This window comes from Bos grunniens, chromosome 24, assembly GCF_055505025.1.
Source record: "Bos grunniens cultivar Pamir isolate PY7600 chromosome 24, Bosgru_T2T1.0, whole genome shotgun sequence".
NCBI lineage: Eukaryota > Metazoa > Chordata > Mammalia > Artiodactyla > Bovidae > Bos > Bos grunniens.
Genome location: NC_141188.1, coordinates 48,118,289 through 48,131,630, shown reverse-complemented (window position 1 = coordinate 48,131,630; position 13,342 = coordinate 48,118,289). Strand labels below are relative to the sequence as shown.

At 38.5% G+C, this 13,342-nt stretch overlaps 1 protein-coding gene and 1 pseudogene across 20 annotated transcripts in view; one reads left to right on the top strand and one right to left on the bottom strand.

Moving 5' to 3' along the window:
• The window catches only part of PIAS2 (protein inhibitor of activated STAT 2), a 103,993-nt gene that overhangs the window by 78,341 nt on the left and 12,310 nt on the right, over positions 1 to 13,342 (top strand). For 15 of the 20 annotated variants that reach the window (XM_086373381.1, XM_086373380.1, XM_086373390.1 and 12 more), the window contains 3 exons: positions 325 to 458; positions 2,736 to 2,907; positions 11,114 to 11,253. In XM_086373381.1, the coding sequence (XP_086229507.1) occupies positions 325 to 458; positions 2,736 to 2,907; positions 11,114 to 11,253 (446 nt within the window). Of the gene's footprint in view, positions 1 to 324; positions 459 to 2,735; positions 2,908 to 11,113; positions 11,254 to 13,223; positions 13,336 to 13,342 lie in introns of those variants that run through there. The other 5 variants (XM_086373379.1, XM_086373385.1, XM_086373382.1 and 2 more) reach the window with 1 other exon arrangement.
• LOC147346221 (small ribosomal subunit protein eS25 pseudogene) lies at positions 9,753 to 10,059 on the bottom strand (annotated as a pseudogene).

Below are 13,342 nucleotides of genomic sequence, written 5' to 3'. Positions count from 1 at the left end.
TGTTTGGTTCATGCGTTATGTTGAGGGTTGTTTGTTTATTGCAAGTCCCAGCAAGAATGTTCCAGTTGTGTCTGTTTTTGTTTAACCACTGATTTTTAGAATGATACTCAGTAAGTCACTTAACTCTTCTGTTGCCTGTTAAGGAGATAAAGCCTAGGAGGAAGGAGGTGATAATAGTTGTTGTAAAGTGTGAAGTATTAAAACACCAAACAAACAAAAAATACAAAATACCTTTTGTCTCCAAGGTAAAATGTATTACTTTGTTATTTCACCTTTGAGCAAAGCCATTCAATTATGTTTCTATTCTTCTTACTTGGTTTATAGGCTTTTTATGGAAATTCTCAATGACTGTACTGATGTGGACGAGATCAAATTCCAAGAAGATGGTTCTTGGTGTCCAATGAGACCGAAGAAAGAAGCTATGAAAGTATCCACCCAACCATGTCCCAAAATAGAAAGTATGTGCAGAATGGCCGCAGAGAGCAAAGCAGTGAGACTCGTGTGTTGTATCTGTAGCATTCGCCTCGGCCGTTAGAACGCTTGTTTGGAGTTCAGTGTCCTCAGTTTACCTTTTGATCGTTACACATCTTATTTCTCCCAAATGATTTTTCTTAAGACATGTGCAGAGGTTTATACCACATTATAATCAGTCTTTTCATAGTATATTTTTCATATATAAAGTAAATAACCATGTAAATTGTCTTATTATTTTTATTGAAGTATAATTGCTGTACAATATTATGAAAGTTAAAGGTGTACAATATAGTGACTCATAATTTTTAAAGGTTATACTCCATTTATAGTTAATTGTAAAATATTGGCTATATTCCCTGTGTTGTACAACATATCCTTGTAGCTTATCCTGAACCTAATAGCTTGTACCTCCCACTTCCCCACCCCTCTAATGCCCCTCTTCTCTTCCCTCTTCCCACTTGTCACCACTAATCTGTTCTCTATATCTGTGAGTGTGCTGCTGCTTTGTTACATTCACTAGTTATATTTTTTAGATTCCACATATAGGTGATTTCAGATAGTATTTGTCTTTCTCTGATTTTTTTCACTTAGCATCATGCTGTCCAAGTTCATCCATGTTGGTGCAAGTGGCAAGATTTTTGTTTTTAATGTCCGTGTGCATGTCTGTAGGTACACACCATATCTTCCTTATCCATTCATCTGTTGATGGACACTTAGGTTGCTTCCCTATCTTGGCAGTTGTAAATAATGCTCTTATGAGCTTTGGGGTGCATGCATCTTTTTGAGTTAGTGTTTTTGTTTTGTTTTTCAGTATATACCCGGGACGGAATTGCTGGGTCATAGGGTAGTTCTGTGTTTAGTGTTTTGAGAAACTGCCGTGTTGTTTCCCACTGTGGTTGCACCACATTCCCACCAACAGTCATCTGGAGTTACCTTTTCTCCACATCCTCACCAATACATTGCTTGTAGTTTTTAGAATCATCTTAATATGCTGTGCTTGTTATAACGTGCAGATTTATGTGACATTTCTATGGATAGTTTTTCAGAATTGTTTTTAGAGTATCTGTTGGAGGAACGAACCCCAAGTAGACATGTGGATAGAGAGGCTGCATTTTCCATTAATGGAGGGTGGGGAAAGATGGTCATACGTTAGTTGGTTTGAAAAAAAAAAAAAAGGTGAGTTCGGAGCTCATTGCTTTGTGGGAAGAAATATGAGCCTGAGTTACACTTAGCTCAGCCTTCAGCTCCCTGTGATGTCCGTGCTGAGTGGGGAAATTCAGGGCCATCTGAGAAATTGAAACCTGAGGTGCACCTAGTTTCTTTTTATCTGATATAGTCCACTCACTGAGTTTTGTGCTGACTGTGTTTCACATCTGGCAACGTAATGAATAATAGGTGTTCAGAGTAGGAGGAGAGGAAAAAGTAAAGGATTTTATGTCAGTATTAATCATTCTCCTGTGTTGTTACTGAACCCGTGGGAATGATCAAGGTTTCCCTCATATGTGAGAAAAATAGTGATTTAATTAGTTGCTACTGCTTTTCCATGATCAAGTAGCATGCATTTTCTACTAAGTAGATTGTAGAGCATATTTTCTTTGAAACAGTGAGTTAACATATCGTGTAAGACTATGGAAGTGGGTAGAAAGGAGAACCTAAGTAGGTAATTGGTAAGAAAAACTTCGAATGTCTGAGTAACTTGTTAAAGTGAGATAGTTAGGCTTTTTTTCAACTGATACTATCAAAGTGAGCATTTTATCCAGTTCTGGCTTGTGGTGAAGAGCTTATGTATTCTTTGATATAAGCACCACTGCTTTGTTAGAATGGAAGTGTTTGATTCTGACTTCATACTACCATGTCTGTGAGAATACACAGCCAGTAAAGCCACATACTCTTGTCCACGGCCAGAGACCAGCCCCTTAACTCCAGATGTCTGTCTATAATGTGAGTCCTCACCGGGGGAGATAGTGTGAGGAGCAGGATCTACACAGATCTACTGGCAGTACTGGGGAGATAACTCAGCAGGTGCCGTCTGAAAGAGGTTTTGGTCTTCTCACAAGGCATTGTGCTCCCTCTGTCTCCTAGGTAAGCAGTCGTTTCATAGATGAATGTCTGAAGTTAGAGAGTTAGTCTCTGTCCATGGGATGAGTATGGACTTTATGGGCTGTGTATTCTTTAGGACATGCTTCACAGTTTAAAACTTATGGTTAGAGCTTGTATTACACTTCTCACTTTTTTTTCCCCACTCTGTTCCCTCCATGTAGCTTCAACTGTCCTCAGTAAGCCGTGTGCAGTGACTGTAGCCAATGAGCCAAGCAAGAAGAAAGTGGATGTCATTGACCTAACAGTAGAAAGCTCTTCTGATGAAGAGGAAGGCCCTCCTGCCAAAAGGAAATGCATCTTTATGTCAGAAACACAAAGCAGCCCAACCAAAGGGTTTGTGAATTTATAGTTCACTATTGTTTATTACACTTGGAACTAACTGTTCCTGGGTTAGGTTTGTAAATGGCTCTTGGAGAGTGGCATAACCATAGAGGGACACTTTAATTTGTGTTCTGTTCAGTTGAAATATTTTCAAATGAGCATGTTGTTCATGGGAAAGCAAATTTTGATGAAGAAGATATTCCCGTCTTTGGGAAGTGAGGGTTGAAATCTTCTCATGTCTAAATATTTCATATTGAACACTTGCTGTTATTTTCTTGACTCTTTGTAAGGAGTAAATTTGGCATCACAGACCACCGTGAGGAAGTGGAGTGTGTGGAGTGTGTAATTGGCAATCTGACCAGTGTGGATTCTACTTTTGACACCATTGCTTACTCGTTCTGTGATCTTGGATGAAATACTTAACTTGTTAGAGCCTCCTTTTCCTGTTCTGTAAAATGGGGTTAAGTAATGCCTACCTCATAAGGTTATATTCAGGTTTCAATAAAATAATGCAAGAGCTCAGCCTGACTCAGGCCCATGGTAATTTTCTCAGTAAAAAATGATTGCCTTCCCTTCTCACCCTCTCCAAGGCACAGTGTGGGCAAGTAAATGTGGTCTAGCATTTGTTTCTAAGGCATCTAAATGACAGGTTTAAGTAATTAGCAATAGATAATTTTGAGAGATTTTAGAACCTGCAAGAAAGTAGCAGAGGGTTCTCTCGACATCCCATGAGCATATTATTCCAAACTTGGGTGTGCCAGTCTTGTCTTTTGACCTGTCATTGCACTTCTTTTCTCTAATGGCTTTACTGGAGTATAATTTACATACCATAAAATCCCACATCTGAAGTCTTGAGTTGCACCGTTCAGTGGTTTTATTAAATTCATAGGTACGCAGTTATCATCACAACTCAGTTGTAGAATATTCTCAACACCCAGTAAACGTCTGTCATGTTCCTTTGAGTTAATCCCCATGCACACTCCAGTCGGCAACCATTGATCTCCTTTTTATTGCTATAAATTTGCCTTCTCTAGGCATTTTATACAAGTCGAGTTATATTCTCGGTGCACTTTTGAAACATTCCTTTTTTGCAGTTAACTTTTGAAACCAGGAGAATTAAAGCTTTCTGTGCTGCCTTCTTCACTGTTAAAATACTTGTATTTCAAGATGTGCTTTCCACATCACAGTGAGAGTGCATTTTTTTTCTTAGTGGAACTGAAAATGAAATAAGTATTTCAACTGGAATTTTTTTTCTGGGATGCTGATCATTTATGGTTTCTTTCAGACAGTTTGGTTGGCACTTCTAGAATTTAAATGATAAAAAATGAAAATAGAGTTTTGAAATGTTTACTGGCTTAGATGTGATATTTCCAGAGTTTACTCTCTAATAAAATGCTTTAGAGCATGCTGGGGAAACGTAGGTTGCACAATATATAATTAGATGGATATATATATATATAGTTAGATGGATTCACACCAGGTTGAAGGGTTACTGTTATCTTGGAGGGTGTCTCTGGTGGCTCACTGTAAGGATCATCTGAGATGACCTCACCATGCTGAGGAATCAGGACAGTTCACACCTGTGATCAGCTACCACAGAGATAGATGTTGAGTCTCATCTAGGGTAAAAAGAAAAACCTAACATTTAGAGTATAAGGTGGAAATTTGTGACTAAACCAGCAACACGTGAAAATTTTGGTTTAAATTGTAAAGTGCAGCTACCCCATTTATTCTATGAAGCTGGCGTAATTCTTAATACCCAAACTTGACTTATACATTAACAGCCAAATTGGAAAACTGTTACGAAACAGGCTTACATTAGGAAGATCAATGAAAATTCTGAATTTGATCTTAGTAAATTATTTAATAATATGTTAAAATGGTATCCTTTAATGCCAAATAGAGTTTATCCAAGAATGCTTTATAATTAGGAAATACATTGATAAAATGGATCTTGTCATAGACAGCTAGTCAGCTCTCCACATCTGTGGATTCTGGCGATTGTGGATTATCAGAAATGGCTAGAGGAAAATTTTTTTTTTAAAGTTTCCAAAAGCAGGAACTATTTCACATAGCATTTGCATTGTATTAGGTCTTATAAGGTATACATACATGAAGTCGCTCAGTCGTGTCCGACTCTTTGCGACCCCGTGGACTGTAGCCTACCAGACTCCTCTGTCCATGGGATTTTCCAGGCAACAGTACTGGAGTGGATTGCCATTTCCTTCTCCAAAGGATCTTCCCAACCCAGGGATCGAACCCGGGTCTCCCGCATCGTAGACAGACGCTTTACCGTCTGAGCCACCAGGGAAGTCCTATAAGGTATAAGGTAATCTAGAGATGAATTTTATGGTATTTGAGGTAAGGGACTTCAGGATCTGTGAGTTTTGGTATCCTTCTGGGGAGAGGGTCCTTGGACCCAGTCCGCTGTGAATACTGAGGGACGACTGTATATCATCATCTTAATAGATGATGGCCATCTGTAAATTAACAGCCATTTAGCTAGAAGCTCTCTGAAGTGTCAGAATTCACTTAATGGTTTACCACTTGAGCAGATTTGTTCTTAGATTGCATTAACAAAAGAAGCAGTATCCAAGATACATACCCATGCCAGTTCTATTCCATTTTAGGCTAAATGACTTTCACTTAGACCATTTTAGTCAGGGCTTTCATCAAGAAGGGTATTAATGAGAGCAGCCAGAGGAGGGAAAGAGGACAGTGAGTAGCCTGATGGATGAATGGGTCAAAGGACTGAAGCTGTGAAGCCAGGAAAAGAGAAAATGTGGTATTTACCTTGTAGGTCTTGAACGGGAGTCATTGGTGAACTGGGTTAAGTTTATTCTTTGTTATAGCATTTGGCAGATACACATCCAGTAGAGGAATGATACATGAAAACTTTGCATTGGAGTTTTTGAACACTAAGAACATTGATGTTTTTCTGTGTTAAGGTAGCGTGGATGCCACCTGTGCAGGTGTCACAGTGGTGACCATACTGTGATTATTTCATCTGTGTAATCCTGTCCAACTCTTAGTTTCTTTTTTTTTTTCTGGTTTTGTGTCTGGTCATTCTTCTCATGTCCTCCCTTTTGTGTCAGCATCTGGAAATTTTCCCTGAGGTGAAAATTTATCATAGGGCTTCTTAGTGTTAGTAAGCAAATGGGGAATAGAGGGAAAATAAGACTTTTAGAAAACGTCTGGTGTTTTTCTAAATTAACAGATAATTTTAAAATATTATGCACCTACTCCATGCCTTGGAAATTGAATGATTGCTTTGTCATTAATAAAGAGGTATTCTCAAGACAGGAAGCAAAGATTAGAGATACATTAAGACTGTGGTTTTGGAGAAGACTCTTGAGAGTCCCTTGGACTGCAAGGAGATCCAACCAGTCCATCCTAAAGGAGATCCGTCCTGGGTGTTCATTGGAAGGACTGATGTTGAAACTGAAACTGCAATAATTTGGCCACCTGATGTGAAGAGTTGACTCATTGGAAAAGACCCTGATGCTGGGAGGGATTGGGGGCAGGAGGAGAAGGGGACGACAGAGAATGAGATGGTTGGATGGCATCACCGACTCGATGGACATGAGTTTGGGTGAACTCCGGCAGCTGGTGATGGACAGGGAGGCCTGGCGTGCTGCAGTTCATGGGGTCACAAAGAGTCAGACACGGCTGAGTGACTGAACTGAACTGAAGAATCATTAGAAATTGGTAGCGGAATTGAATCTTTGAAAATATGTTTATGATCATAAAGTGGGAACACCTGGTGAATTTCAGGTTTATAGATAAAAATTCAAGTCACTGAATTTTCAGACATCTAAGTCTGGGCCAAGTATGATGAATTTAGTGATCTAGTACTCTAGAATACTAATATTTGCTGTCTAGCAGTATGCCAGCAATTTTCTTTTGTGCTGTGAAATTATGTTGTTGTTCAGTCACTAATTCATGTCTGACTCTTTGTGACCCTGTGGACTGCAGCGTGCCAGGCTTCCTTGTCCTTCAGTATCTCCTGGAGTTTGCTCAAACTCATGTCCATTGAGTAGGTCATACTCTTCGCATCAGGTGCCCAAAATACTGGAGCTTCAGCATCAGTCCTTCCAATGAATATTGAGGGTTGATCTCATTTAGGATTGACTGGTTTGATCTCCTTGCAGTCCAAGGGACTCTCAAGAGTCTTCTCCAGCACCATAGTTCTTAAGCATCAATTCTTTGGCACTCAACCTTCTTTATGGTCCAACTGTCACATCCGTACATGACTGCTGGAAAAACCGTAGCTTTGATTGTACTGACCTTTGTCAGCAAAGTGATGCCTCTTCTTTTTATTAATAATGTGCAGTCCGGTATCACTGACAGAAATAGAGCTGACTTGGACAAGGATAGTGACTTTGTACTTAAATATGATGAACCAAAGGTGACAGTAAACAACCTGTAACGTTTCCTGTGTAGTAACCGTGTGACTTTGGGAATTCTGTAAGCTCAGTTTTCTCATCTGTAAAATAGGAATGATAATAATGTGCAACTCATTAAGTTATTGTGAGGATTGAATGAAATAATGGCAATGACAGTGCTCAGTAAAGCATGGAAAAGTGACGTATTTTGGCCATTGTTATTATTCATCTTTTATTTGACAAACTGCACAATAACTCTTTTTTGTTACATGAAAACAAAAAACAGACAAAAAATAATATGCTGTCTAGGTTTGTCATAGCTTTCCTTCCAAGCAGCAAGCATCTTTTAATTTCATGGCTGCAGTCACTGTCTGCAGTGATTTTGGAACCCAAGAAGATAAAATCTTTCACTGTTTCCACATCTGTTTGCCATGAAGTGATGGGACCAGATGCCATGATCTTAGTTTTTGAAAGTCGAGCTTTAAGCCAACCTTTTCCTGATATGCATAAAGCTATAAAAACTTATATGTGTACATAATACATAATGTACATATAGGCCTGTGTGTGTATTTGCCAATCCTATGAGGAGGGAGTAACAAAATGTTTTTAGTATTTATAGCGTCACATACTTAAACCCATAATTCCACCAGACATAGCCATTTAGATTTCACCATGGTTCCTATTATTCCGTGTCTATAAATACATCTATTTTTGCACAGGCATTAGAGTTGTTTACCTTTCCGAATGTGATCTTTGTGAGGCTTCTGATTGAGATAAAAATCCGCTGCTGCTACTGCTGCTACTGCTGCTAATTGTGTCTGACTCTGTGTGACCCCATAGACGGCAGCCCACCAGGCTCCCCCGTCCCTGGGATTCTCCAGCCGAGAACACTGGAGTGGGTTGCCATTTCCTTCTCTAGTGCAGGAAAGTGAAAAGTGACGGTGAAGTCACTCAGTCGTGTCCGACTCTTAGCGACCCCATGGACTGCAGCCCACCAGGCTCCTCCGTCCCTGGGATTTTCCAGGCAAGAGTACTGACTGGAGTGGGGTGCCAAAATCCGCTACCAGTAGGTAATTTGATAATCCTAACAAATGGCGAATTTTACCCATTCTATATGAAGTTGAATTTGTGTTAATGTTACAAAGTTCAGGTAATCGGATTTAACTTACCCTGAATTGTTTAATTTTTCAGATATTTGCTGAGATTGTAGATGTTGATTAATAATTTGTACTGTCACTGGATTGTGGCATTTTTACCTGTTGTGTAGCATTTTATATTGGTGAAACAAGGAATAGTTAATCACCCAGAGTTTTACGTTATGAGAGCAGAAGATGTGCAGTGGTTAAGGGTTACTGTGGTGACGAGTACACGGGGACATTGACCTCACTTCTGTGCAGGTGTAAGTAAAGGGCCAGGGAGGGAAAGGGAGTGTTGTTTTCTATGAATCTGATCCAGATTGAAAGGTCAGTTGAGGATGAAGAGAAAAGCCAGTGTGAGATAATCAGAGCCACTTTTTACGCCCCCTTGTGTGTACAAACATATGCCAGTCTCTATTTCCTTCTTATTTCCCATGACCCCATGCCCCAGTTTCTGATACACATTCCTGTGTGGGAGGTAGGATCATGTGTAATTTGGAAACACTTCTGGTGATTCCCTGTTGTACTTTCATCCTTGTAGAGGACCAGTGTCTTCAGACTTCCAGAAGCAGATGTACTTTAATATAACATGCATACTTGAGCTCATATCAGGGCTCTCTTTCCCCCTCCAGAGTCTACCTTTGTGGTTTTAGATGGCCAAGTAACACTGGCATCCAAGAAACCTCCTGATTGTAACTGAGGCAGGTTGCTCTTTTTGTTGGTCTTCACCTACGTCTGGAAAATGTGTTTTGAAATACTTAGCTTATGTTGTTGTCTCAAGCATACTGTATTTCCCGTGATTCCCAAATAGATCAGTCTCAGTTCACTTGCTTTCCTGAGACTAGCATTTGCTAACACAGCCACGTATATCCTCTCAAGATGACTTTGTTTTCCTCCTTTCCAGTGACATCTGTATTTTTTGAAAAATAGTACAGAATAACAGGGCTTCCCAGGTGGCTCAGTGGTAAGAATCCTCCTGCCAGTGCAGAGGCTGCAGGAGATGCTGGTTTGATCCCTGGGTGGGGGAGATCCCCTGGAAGAGGAAACGGCAACCCACTCCAGAATTCATGCCTGGGAAATCCCATGGACCAGAGGAGCTTGGTGGGCTGTAGTCCATGGGGTCTCAGAGTCAGACATGACCTAGTGACTGATCATATACACGCACGCGCTGTTTCTATCACTTGTGCGTCATCTTTGTAGTGACCCCTTCAGCTATGGAGATTGTGCCTGTCTCGTTGAGCTCACAGAAGTTTTATTTTTCACAATGTACAGTGGTGGGACCCGTCTGTACATCTTTACTGGAAGCTGGGGCATCTTCACCTTTGGTGTTTCTGGTTTAAATTACGTGTACTCCGTGCTTTGAAACCACTTTAATGGATGCTTTACTAAGTAGCCCCTGAAGGGCTACCCTGACCAAGGAGCTGTGAGTCTTCAGTCTCTCGGAGACAACAGCTGAGGTTTTAAGCTTGTAGTCGGGAACTTCCTCACGTAGTCAGGCGTATGTGGCTTTGTCAGGCAAGACTAGGTTATTGAGCTTGTCCCATATTTTGCCTTTGGCCTTGCCCCCGACTCGCTCACTGGGTGTTTGTCTTTCTTGGCTGGCTTTCTGGCATCTACTTTTTCTTGTCATCCTTGGGTAGCATCTCAGAGATGGGAGAGCAGCTGCTGCCCCTGCAGCCTCACTAAGATGTTGGACAAAAAGATGGTCGCCATCAGCCAGAGGGTCCATGACGTTGCTTAGTTTCTTTTATATATATATATATATTTAAGATGTTTTCTTGAGGACTTCTAATCATCAACTCTGGACTAAGATATAATGACTATTAAGTGGGAAGAATGCAAAATCATTTCTCTTTTTTCCTGAACTACTTCAAAAATATGTTTAACCATACTGCTTCTTGAAATTATAAAATAATTATAGTGTATATATACAGTGTGTATACATATATGTATAAATACCAATAATAAATTATCTTAAGTATATTTAATTTGTGTTTTTAGTAGCATGAACAGTGAATTTCAAAGTCATAGCTCTCCTAAAAGAGTAGATGGTATCATGGTAGCTAGTGTTTTTATTTCTGAATGTTATGTCTTAAATCCTGAATGTTTTATTCTTAATCTAATTTCTTTTCTGATTGCTACTGGTTTTTTATCAGACTGGCTGGCTTTAGGACTGTCTTTACTCAGGTGATCCCCAGATAAGAGTGCTAATAATTAACACAATTCATGTTACATAATGGAAGGAATTATGTTTGAGCTATAGTAAGTAAGTAGCTTTAGTCATAAAGGTACCCTGATTTAAATCAAATTTTCGGAGTCTTCTATTTTCTTTCTAAATTTCTTTATATATAACTTACTAATATCACATGCATGTTACACATACATTAATAAAAGCAGTGTGTAGCGTATAGCCCTATTTGTGGTTCAGAGTTCTATGTTTTGCTCTAGCAGTGTTCTTTATGTTTTAGTGCCACCTTGCTCTTATGTCACAGCTGCTATTGAGAGGCAACATATTCATGTTAAAGTGAAGACTGTTATGAAAGAGGAGAGTGAGTGGCGTTCTGTGTAGTGAGTAGCTGCCACATAGTTGTTCTGAAGCTTAGTGAACTTACGATTGAGAATGCCCCGTAGTACAGCTCTTCTCTCCTGTGAACTAACAGCCAGATTGTTTGTAATTTCCCATGCTATTTAAAACAGGGTTCTCATGTATCAGCCATCTTCTGTAAGGGTGCCCAGTGTGACTTCGGTTGATCCTGCTGCTATTCCGCCTTCATTAACAGACTACTCAGTACCATTCCACCACACGCCAATCTCAAGCATGTCCTCAGATCTGCCAGGTATGTGAAGAGTTGTTTTGTTTTTTATCAATTTTTTTTTTACCATTTATTTTTTATCTTAATCTGTGAAGCAAATATAATTTAAGTATCTTAAATAAAAATGCAAAGGAAATTGCTAAGGAAAGGGTTCCTGTAAGGGTGATACCTGTTTTAAATATTAATCACGTTCAGTTGCTATCATTTTAACTACCGAGCAATCTATAGATTTTGTTGGGAGGAAATAGAGTGGTAGGGTAGTGGGAAAATTTGACGAAATTTATTCTCCTGCATAGAGGATGTACCACAGGGAGACTTTTTCTTGGTTTGTTTTTCATGAAAGCTTCACAGGTTAGGGAGAATGTTTTCTCATACTTTTCTTTTCTAAAAGCGCATCACTTCTTGGTAGCCCATCACGACTTCAGAATACACTTGAGAACTGTGAGGTCAGGTTGCCTGCCAGCTTTACCCTGTAAAAATCAGATCTGCCTGCTCTTTTTCCACAACACTCCTGAGTGTTTAGAGTTATCTTTTTAAAAAAACATTTCTTTTTTTTAATTGGAGGATAATTGCTTTACAATGTTGTGTCGGTTTAGGAATATCTTTTATATGATATTAACAGCTAAAAACGTCATGGCTGCCTGAGCTACCGTAGTATCAAGTTTTTTCATAGATCAAATTGGCACAAGTTTAGAACCAGTGACTTTATGACTTCCCTTCTCTCTGAAGGGCCCTTTTATTGAAATTCAGTTACCTCCTCCTGTTATTAATTTTCTTTTCTGGATTTAGGAAGTTAATTTGACCTGTGATTTATCCTTCTTAGCCCTCTTAATAAGGTCTTTATTTTAAGCACAATATATATTCTATTGGGTGAAATTTGTGTTGTTGGAACAGCTGATAGTTGTGTAATCTGGTCAGGTGTAATTTTGTTCAGAGTTTATTCAGTTTGAATACAATTTAATGGAAAAGAGTAAACTAAAAATAGTATCCATCAAAAAAAATGTTAAAAGCTTTTTGGTTCTTAAATATATCTCCTCCACATGTTCTTTGGGAATTGGTTATTTAAAAAAAAACTGTTTGTAAACCCAGCCAGCACCAGTTACAGAGTTACTGCTGATACAAAGCTTGATCTTGAGTTACAGGTGAAGTTTCATGGTCCATAAGAAAGAGAGAAAGTCAGAGTCTTAATCCCTAACTGCCATGTTTTATTTTAACTGTGGCTAGTTTTAAATGAAGTTGAAAGGTTTCCACATGTCATCTTAGTATGTGTTACAAATAAGCATTCCAGAAGAATTCATTTCCCAAAGATCTCGAATTAAAAATTAATCCTGAGGAAAAAGATAATGAACATTTCTCTGTTTACTAAGTGACTCTGGCCATTTAGCAATAGAATAGATACAATGTACAAATCACTTGCTCTGTTAGTTTTTGAATTGTGTGAGTTTGGATGAATTTTTAATTTCAGAGAATTTATATTTCAAAATTTGGGCATAAAGTCAGACTATTTACTTTATAAAATGTACAGATTTGAGAAAAATGCGATAAAATATGTTAATTGTGTATTTCATAAAATACATTCAAGCTGGTAAGAACTAAGACTATTATCCAGGACTGGTATTTAGCCATTATAAGCTAGTATAGTGATACTGCTTATTAAAATGAACGGAATAGAATAGGATCTATTGTACTTTAGAAGAGTTACCAGTTTACCGTCATTTATGAATTATGTAGTAGTTACTTGATCTAAATAGTTTAGTTTTTATTTGGGTTTTACTGTTAACATGCTCTTTTGTAATTAGTAATTACTTTGGAGATTTTTTTGTGCATAATTTTTATGTAATTAGTCATACTGTACAGAGTTTTGATATTTATAAATTTAATACTTTATAATAAAATATTAAATAGAATACCAAGAATTGAGAGATGACAAACTCTTAATACATTTCTTAACATTCCTTTTAAACATCATAAACATGAATCTTCTGAATCTGCAGGAGAACAAAGAAGAAATGATATTAATAATGAACTGCAGCTTGGAACATCTTCTGATACTGTGCAACAGTGAATGCAAAAATAAAACATAATTTGTATTTGTGGAATGGAAAACAGCTTG